At 40.5% G+C, this 10,000-nt stretch overlaps 1 protein-coding gene across 2 annotated transcripts in view; it reads right to left on the reverse strand.

Moving 5' to 3' along the window:
* The window catches only part of clk2b (CDC-like kinase 2b), a 32,414-nt gene that overhangs the window by 412 nt on the left and 22,002 nt on the right, over positions 1 to 10,000 (reverse strand). For both annotated transcript variants that reach the window (XM_084089619.1, XM_084089620.1), the window contains 3 exons: positions 9,323 to 9,402; positions 8,289 to 8,379; positions 1 to 236 (listed from right to left, as the gene is read on the reverse strand). The exon at positions 1 to 236 is cut by the window's left edge and continues 412 nt beyond it. In XM_084089619.1, the coding sequence (XP_083945745.1) occupies positions 63 to 236; positions 8,289 to 8,379; positions 9,323 to 9,402 (345 nt within the window). In that variant the 3' untranslated portion in view covers positions 1 to 62. The remainder of the gene's footprint in view (positions 237 to 8,288; positions 8,380 to 9,322; positions 9,403 to 10,000) is intronic.

Here is a 10,000-nt window from a genome sequence, read left to right on the forward strand (position 1 = left end):
CGTCCTCCATACAGTCAGACCCGCTGTGAAACACTAGCAGGGGTTAAAGGAGAGGTCAGAGGTCACCGGCTGATGTTACGGGAGCCACTGAAGTGTTCAGCGTCTCGGACGGGACTGAAGAAAGGATGACGCAGCGCAGCGGAGAGAGAGAGACGCCGGTCCGGCTCGAACTCCATCAAACCCTCCAACAAATCAAAGAAGAGATGATGCTCCTCTGACTCGAACAACACGTACCTCTGAGAGAGACAGAGAGAGAGAGAGAGAGAGAGAGGGAGGGAGAGAGAGAGAGAGAGAGAGAGAGAAAGAGGGAGGGAGAGAGAGAGAGAGGGAGGGAGAGAGAGAGAGAGGGAGGGAGAGAGAGAGAGAATTAAATTAAATCATATTTTGGGAGAAAACTCTAGCTCAATCACAACAGCAGCAAAATATGTAACAGCCACAAACTACGAGAGTCAGCCAGTGGACAAAACTAAAGCCAGAATCATTCTCATCTTGTCTGAATGTTGGGTGTGAGAGAGAGTGAGAGAGAGAGAGAGAGAGAGAGAGAGAGAGAGAGAGAGAGAGAGCAAGTGAGAGAGAGAGTGAGAGAGTGAAAGAGAGAGTGAGAGAGAGTGAGAGAAAGAGAGAGTGAGAGAGTGAGAGAAAGAGAGTGTGAGAGAGTGAGAGAGTGAAAGAAAGAGAGTGAGAGAGAGAGTGAGAGAGAGAGTGAGAGAGAGTGAGAGAGTGAGAGAGAGTGAGAGAAAGAGAGAGTGAGAGAAAGAGAGTGTGAGAGAGTGAGAGAGTGAAAGAAAGAGAGAGTGTGAGAGAGAGAGTGAGAGAAAGAGAGTGTGAGAGTGAAAGAGTGAGAGTGAGAGAAAGAGAGTGTGAGAGTGAAAGAGTGAGAGAGAGAGAGAGAGAGAGAGAGAGAGAGTGTGAGAGAGAGAGTGAGAGTGAGAGAGAGTGAGAGAAAGAGAGTGTGAGAGAGAGAGTGAGAGTGAGAGAGAGTGAAAGAAAGAGAGAGTGTGAGAGAGAGAGTGAGAGTGAGAGAAAGAGAGTGTGAGAGTGAAAGAGTGAGAGAGAGAGAGAGAGAGAGAGAGAGAGAGTGTGAGAGAGAGAGTGAGAGTGAGAGAGAGTGAGAGTGAGAGAGAGTGAAAGAAAGAGAGAGTGTGAGAGAGAGAGTGAGAGTGAGAGAAAGAGTGTGAGAGTGAAAGAGTGAGAGAGTGAAAGAAAGAGAGAGTGAGAGAGAGAGAGAGAGAGAAAGAGAGTGTGAGAGAGAGAGTGAGAGTGAGAGAAAGAGAGTGTGAGAGTGAAAGAGTGAGAGAGAGAGAGAGAGAGAGAGAGTGTGAGAGAGAGAGAGTGAGAGTGAGAGAGAGTGAGAGAAAGAGAGTGTGAGAGAGAGAGTGAGAGTGAGAGAGAGTGAAAGAAAGAGAGAGTGTGAGAGAGAGAGTGAGAGTGAGAGAAAGAGTGTGAGAGTGAAAGAGTGAGAGAGAGAGAGAGAGAGAGAGAGAGAGAGTGTGAGAGAGAGAGTGAGAGAGAGTGAGAAAGAGAGAGTGAGAGAGTGAAAGAAAGAGAGAGTGAGAGAGTGAGAGAAAGAGAGAGTGAGAGAAAGAGAGAGAGGATTAAGACACTTTTATTTTAACAACAATTATAAACAAACATGTTTGTTCAACACAATATTATGATGATGATGATAACAATCACTCATCATCACAACAAATAAATAAATAAACATTAAAACTTCAACACCAATTCATCTTCATAAACTGTACACAAGACATGATTTATCTCCCAAATTTCCATAAACCGCTCTAAACGCCCAACCAATTTATAGTACGCATATTCCACTCTGAGACGAGAACCCACTAGGCCCAAAAACATGAAAATTGGATTTACTGCACCTTGTCCTAATATCTTATTTTTTCTAGTTTTCCAGATGGCTAATTTTGCATTACCAAAAAGGAAATTAAGTAAAACCAAAACATCCTTTTGCTCAACGGTGTACTTTGGACCAAAAATGAACAACTGAAAAGAAACAGTTTCACCCAAAGATGTAACCCACTCTGTTAACAAAGAAAACAAATCCATCAACCTTGTACATTGCATGAACAAATGAAAGACAGATTCAGCCTCTACACAAAAAGGACAACCCACACTAACACTAGGATCAAGATGCACCACATGTCTGTTTGTAGCTATACATCCGTGTACAATCCTCCACTGGAGGTCACCAGTCCGCTGGTCAATCGGACGTTTGTACAGGATACGCCAACTACCTTTAGGGGAAGAGTCAGTGCCAAAAACCTCTGTCCATTTCGTCGAAAAAACCCCAGCCAAAGAATGTAAATTAGACACCTTTACACAGGTGACATAAAGGGCTTTCTTTCCCACTGACTCAAATCCATCTATTTGTGGAGTTCTGAATGACAGTAGACCTTTCCTCTCTTCTTGCCAGTCCCCCACCGCAGCTCTTACAGTCAGAGAGGGGAAACAATACTCACATCCACTTCTCCATTCATCTTTTATAGCTGGATTGTCCAGGAAAGAACGATAGTTAAAATCCAGTTCTCCAATCACCTCTGTGGTGAGCTTTTGTAATACTCTTGTTGACTTAACTCCAGCTCTCCTGCCCAAGGTTTCCAGACTGGTGTGTAGTAAATGCCCCAGCTTTGTGCACCCAGCAGACAGTAGACGTGCACGCAGAAAAGCTGAGGATAAAAGTCTTGAAGGCAGGAAAGAGTTAAGAAACAATGGCTCCTCCAACAGCCACATCCCCGCAGGTACTTCAGGTGGTCTTGAAAGTGCAAAAACTTTCCAGGCTTCCAGAACAGATTTATAGAAAGGAGTCAGATCTGTAAGCTCAGTCTCTTCTAGCTTCATCAGAAACAAATGCTTATCAAGTCCCATTCCACCAGCTCTTCTCAACAGTGCCACTGCGGTGTCAAACCATGCACTGTCATTGTTATATAATAGTCTCTGGGCAGCTTGTAAACGAAAAGTCATTAGCCTGGATCTGATATCCACCAAACTGTGGCCTCCTTCTTGTATCGGAAGAAAAAGTACAGAGGAACGTACCCAATGTTGTCCGGACCAGAAAAAGTTAACCAACTTTCTTTGTACCTCTTGCACTAGTCCAGCCGGTGGTTGTAACACATTAAATCTGTGCCACAATGTGGAAGCAACCAAGTTATTGACAATCAAGACTCTCCCCCTGTAGGATAGTTTGGGTAGCAGCCAGGTCCAGCGAGACAATCGGGTGCATACTTTCTCCATAACACCCTCCCAATTTAACTTCTGAAAATCATTTGAACCAAAATGAACTCCCAATATTTTTAAACCTGCTTTGCCCCAATTAAGCTTTCCTGGCAGTGATGGCAAACATTGTAGAGGATCTTTACCTGCCCAAAAAGCCTCACTTTTGTCCCAATTTACCTTTGCTGATGAAGCCTTCTCATATAAATGAAGGACTTCAGACAAAGCAGTAATATCTTGCCCACTGCTAACCAACACAGTCACATCATCAGCATAAGCAGTTATAGAGACATTTGTATTCGGAATCACATTTGGTATTAAAAACCCACATAAAGTCTTTCTTAAATTAAAAAGTAGAGGTTCAATAGCAATACTGTACAACAAACCAGACAACGGACAGCCTTGTCGTATTCCTCTTTGAACAGAAATTGGTTTACTCAAACCGCCCCCAACTTTGACCATACACGAAGCGCCAGCATACAAGAGTTGTATCCAATTTAAAAAACCTTCCCCAAACCCAAAAACTTTAAGTAAGTTGAATAAATAACTGTGATCTACCCGATCAAAAGCTTTTTCCTGATCTAGGGCAACTAATCCAACTCCTAAATTAAATGTTTTACAAATGTCTAAAATGTCTCTTACTAAAAACAAATTATCCATTATTGACCTATTTGGTATGCAATATGTCTGATCTTTATGCACTATAGTGTGTACGTATTTCTTTAACCTATTGGCAAGACATTTTGACAAGATCTTATATTCCGTGGTCAATAAGGCAACAGGCCTCCAGTTCTTTAACAAGGACAGATCTCCCTTTTTAGGAAGCAAAGAAAGAACAGCACGGCGACATGTGACAGGCAAAAATCCATCTTTAAAACATTCACAGAAAACCTCATAGAGATCAACACCAAGAAGGTCCCAAAAGTGTTTATAGAACTCTGATGTCAACCCATCAACACCAGGGGAACGCCCCGTGCTGAGCTGTGTGGCAGCAGATGAAAGTTCCTCAAACGTTAAAAAAGAGTCCAAGGCAGTCTTAGAATCAGAGTCCAATTTAGGAAGGCCTTGAAATAGCTGTTCAGCACAGTCCAAGTCACAATGTTCTGCAGTATATAAACAGGAATAAAAGTCCACTGCATGATGACGCATTTCTGCAATGTTAGTGGTGACCCTTCCATCGGGCAGACGGAGACAAGCCATTTGTTTGTGCTGTGCTACTGAACGTTCCAAGTTAAAAAAATATGCACTTGGGGCATCCATCTCATTTACTGCAATAAACCGAGACCTCACCAGGGCTCCTTTCACCCTTTCATTTAAAAAGGACCCCAACTCACTCTTTTTTTGTTGTAAACAGTAAGACAAACCAGGATCATGTCTATCCATCAAATCTTTCTCTATTGAATCTATAGATCGTTCAAGAGTTTGAATAGCTTTCTTTATCATATTTGTGGAATTAACTGTATATTGCTGACAAAACATTTGTATTTGTGTTTTTCCAATTTCCCACCATTGTCTTAGACTTTCAAAAGTATGTTTTGTTTTTTTCCAACATTCCCAGAAACCTTCAAAATATTTACAGAAGTTAACATCTTGTAATAATTTGGCATTAAAATGCCAATATGAAGATTTCCTTGAAGACTTTGATAACACCAATGACATTAAAACCATATGATGATCTGAAAACCCCACTGGAAAAATTGAACACTCAACAACCCGATTACTAGAACATTTAGATATATAAATTCTGTCCAGACGGGCAGCACTCACTCTATCATCAGATACTTTTACCCAAGTATATTGTCTGGCAGTATTATGTTTAATCCTCCACATATCTAATAATTCAGCTTCTTTTACTATTTTAGACAAGTAAAAGGAAGATTGCATATGAGGTTCCTCAGAAGTTCGATCAATGGTAAAATTTTCTGTGCAATTCCAGTCTCCCCCAACTATCACATTGTCATTATTGTGACACTTTTTCAATATTCCACTTAAAATCTTAAAAAAAGCAATTCTCTCATGTCCCACATTCGGTACATACACATTTATGAAACAAAAAAGAAAACCTTCAATTTCAGCCTTCACTAAGACAAGACGACCTTTCATAACTTCTTCAGAGCTTAAAATATTAACTCTAGTTTCTGGAGAAAAAAGAATCGCCACACCTGCACTAAAATTTGTCCCATGACTAAGTATCTGTTGCCCCTTCCAGCACATTTTCCAATCGGCTTCATTATTTACATCACTATGAGTTTCCTGAAGCAATACAACATTTAGACTTTTTAGCTGTATGCTTTCTAATAACAAATCACGTTTATGTCTATCCCTCCCACCATTAACATTAATGGAGCCCACCCTCAAATTATCCATACATGTATTTAAGAGGAGGAAAGACAGACACAACAGAAAAATAAAGAAAGAGAGGAAACCCATGTGATGCATTTCTGATCATTTTAAGAACTTTTTTTTTTCTTTCCTACATTTTCTTATCGCTGTAAGATGCTTTTTTAGTCGAAAACGCTTCTTTTCACTCAAAATATCGAAACCAACTGCTTTTTGAAGAACTGTAACAGACCTAACAAACTTCTCAATGTCTGGGAAAAAATCTTTAACATTCACCTGTTTACCAAAAGTATCATCCAAGAAATGATTTATTTCCTCAAGGGTATATAAGGAGATTTCCTTTTGAAGATCTCCCTGTGAACCCTCAATGTCAATTGAATCTGTCTCATCAGACATGGCATCAATGTTATCATTGCCTGTACAAGTTAATAACCCACTCGAATTAATTTCATCAGCTTCCTCACCATTACAGTTACTTTGCTCAACGTCGCTGTTACCTGGTACAATAACGCTAGTTCCAGCTATGGGGTTCTCTGCATCCCCGCTACGAGTGACGTCACTAGCGCTGCACTCAGCTGACTGTATCGGCACCACAGACACTGTCTCGGAGATGACGCGTGCTACTGTACCAGTATCTGCCTGTAACCCAGAAGGACCTGCGATTCCATTGTCAACTGAAATGATCACAGCATCAACCTCCCCTTCTGAAACTATTTGTTTCGCTCCTCCATGCTCTTTGCGTGGACACGCAATCCGCTTATGCCCTGTGTCACCACAATCAAAACATCGCAAGTTGCCAGTAGTTGCATAAACCATGTAAGATCTCCCTTCATGCTTTACACGGAAAGAAACATCCAAAGTATTTTCTGGAGAGTCCAAAAACATATACACTTGTCTTCTAAAAGACTGAACATGTTTTAAAGACGGATGTTTACAACCTAAAGAGATCGTTCTGAACTCACTAGCAAACTTACCGAATCTCACTAATTCGCGTTCCAACGCCTCATTAGAAATGAAGGGCGGAATATTTGAAATAATGATTTTACTAGAAGGAGCATGAAGCGGAGTAACCTGTACAAGATTATCACGTATTACAATACCGTTTTCAATCAACCTACAAGCAGTGTTTTTCTCTTTTACAAATACAACAACCGCTTTGTTCATTCGGGAGGCATAAATAATACTTTCAAACCCTACCTCATCTCCCACTGCCACGAGAACATCCTCTACCATAACACCGTCATCAGGTACACACCGCACACCATGCTGCAAAGATAGAGATGGCGTCTCTGGAGACGCCATCCTATCGCGCAACTTAGTTGCGCTCAAAAATTAATCACTTACTATCAACAACAAAAAAAACTGTCAGAACATGCAAAAGAGGGGAAAAAAAAAAAAGAGAAAAAAAGACAAGGAAAAAAGAAAAAGAAAAAGAGAAAAAGAAAAAGAAAAAAAAAAGAAAAAAAGAAAAAAAAAAAAAGAAAAAGAAAAAAGTTTTGCAGCTCAGTTCTCACTCAATGCCACTCTCACCCCAAAAACTCCCAGCATGCAGAGAGAGAGAGAGAGAGAGAGAGTGAGAGAAAGAGAGAGTGAGAGAAAGAGAGAGAGAGTGAGAGAGAGAGAGTGAGAGAAAGAGAGAGTGAGAGAAAGAGAGTGTGAGAGAGAGAGTGAGAGTGAGAGAGAGTGAAAGAAAGAGAGAGTGTGAGAGAGAGAGTGAGAGTGAGAGAAAGAGAGTGTGAGAGTGAAAGAGTGAGAGAGAGAGAGAGAGAGAGAGAGAGAGTGTGAGAGAGAGAGTGAGAGTGAGAGAGAGTGAGAGTGAGAGAGAGTGAGAGAAAGAGAGAGTGAGAGAGTGAAAGAAAGAGAGAGTGAGAGAGTGAGAGAAAGAGAGAGTGAGAGAAAGAGAGAGAGAGTGAGAGTGAGAGAAAGAGAGAGTGAGAGAAAGAGAGAGAGAGTGAGAGAGAGAGAGTGAGAGAAAGAGAGAGTGAGAGAAAGAGAGTGTGAGAGAGTGAGTGTGAGTGTGTGTGAAAGCGCTCAGCACTCGCTCAGATCAAGAGTGTCTGGTGTGTGTGATGATCTATATGTAGATGTAGAGAGTAGAAGTGAGTGTTCCTGAATGTCAGTTTGCTGTTGTGTGTTCATGTAGTTCATGACGCTGTGTGTTGAAGTGTGTGTTCATGTAGTTCATGACGCTGTGTGTTGAAGTGTGTGTTCATGTAGTTCATGACGCTGTGTGTTGAAGTGTTTTCTCAGGTCACTGATGCACACACACAGTTTTATGCGCTATTTTAACCTCATTTCCTTGCATGCACATTAAGGAAATAAAATTTCATTTAAGAATAATTGTTTCATAAGTTAATGCACTTTAAAAAGTGAATGTCATTTCAGTTCAATAAAAGATGTAATGCTTGATTTGGTTTATATTTGTTTCCTGCGCTCGCTTGCGCCCTCTTGTGGACACAGGAGACACTACAGCACTGTTCCCTCTAACATTAAGCATTGCCTTCAGAATTCAAATAAAATTCGAATTTTGCTAATATTTAAGAAAGAAATTCGAATTTAGCTTTTCAGCCATTCTGACAGGCCTAATGTGCACAGCCTGATTTCTACCTGCACATGATCCTGTGCCCACATTGATTCAAAGAACTCTAGTATAAAAGAGCGTTATCTTCCGGAGAGAAAGCGCAGACCCTGTTAGTGCACACAGGATTACTGGTGTCACTCACTCTCAGAGGCCTGCAGTTCTCTCGGACGTATCGTCCCGCTGACGAGTTCTCGTCCCAGTCCAGTCGACCTCGGTAAAAGTACTTCTGCTTCCTGAGGGCAGAGGTCAAGTCATGAGGGCAGAGGTCAAGTCATGCTCACACTACTCAGTCACTTCACACTAGAGCTGGGAGAATGATCGATGCATCGCGACTCTGTTTACATCAATCTCACATCAGATCCTGAGCTCAGCTTTAACAGCAGAGGATGCACTCGCACCTCAGAATGCTTTAATGACGTGAGATTAACGCATCAGCAAACTACACACACTACACACACTACACACACTACACACACCCTTTTCATCCGCTTCAACCTTTTCAAACCTTATGAATGATTATTTTACACAGGGTTCGTACCAGACGCTGTCAGATGACTTTAAGCACTACTGTTTCTGGCTTTGAAGGACTACAATCAGAGATCTCTCTTCTTAAATAATATCTTTATTATCTTTCACATTCTAAAAATATAATATACTATACACATATATACTAGATATCACTTTCTTAATCAAAGTGATTATTTTCTCATGAATATATGATTGGCCTGAAGAATAAAAGCTGTATCATATATTTGGATATTAGTATGAGCAATATCACGCTGTATCAGACGGGCGGCAGCGTTAATGCTGCGTGACAAGATTGTTTTATCAATCAAATTAAACACTAATTTCACATATATTTTCTTGCAATAATTCAAGCACTTTTAAAGTACTTTATAAAAAAAATATATACGGCTGTTTTCAAGGGTTTCTAGGACTTACATTTCAAAAAGTCAAATTCAAGCACTTATAGCACCTCGTACGAACCCTGTGTGTAGCAGGTTCAGGTGTGTGTGTGTGTGTGTGTGTGTGTAAGGCAGAGTGCAGTGTGTGTGTGTGTGTGTGTGTGTGTGTGTGTGTGTGTGTGTGTGTAAGATGCATCAGTCTATTGCCCCAGCTCTACTTCACACTGATATCATCAATCATCAATCATGTTCAGCTGACATGTTTCCTGACCTCGTTTTACGGATCATTCTTGAAGGAACTGGTCCATGTACTCGCTCCATCATGGCCAGATGCTCCCTGTTATCATGAGTCTGAAACACACACACACACACACACGCACGTATGAAAGATCAGGCACGGATCGGTCCCCAATAACAGTTGTGTTTGTATGAATGAGATTCAGTAATGACAGTGAATACAAAAACTCATAAACAGAGAAAAAACTATTTGATTCGTATCAGGTCCAACAAAAACATCTCACAGAGATTAACTGTGGTTTAATACACACTAACGGTCAAAAGTTTGGAATAACTAAGATTTTTTAATGTTTGTGAAAGAGTCTCTTCTGCTCTACGGCTGTGTTTATTTGATCAGAAATATAGTAAATACAGTGAAATATTATTATAATGTAAATCATCTGTTTTCTATGTGAATATACAGTAAAGTGTAATTTATTCCTGTGATCAAAGCTGAATTTTCAGCATCATTACTCCAGTCTTCAGTGTCACATGATCCTTCAGAAATCACTCTAATATGATGATTTGATGATCAAGAGACATTTATGATTATTATCAGCGTTGAAAACAGTTTTGCTGCCTCATATTTTTGCATCCACAAAAATATGAAGCAGTAATAATAATATTTCACTGTTTTTATTGATTTATATTAAATATATAATTAATAATATAC

Source organism: Abramis brama (genome assembly GCF_963993115.1).
Source record: "Abramis brama genome assembly, chromosome: 17".
Lineage (NCBI taxonomy): Eukaryota > Metazoa > Chordata > Actinopteri > Cypriniformes > Leuciscidae > Abramis > Abramis brama.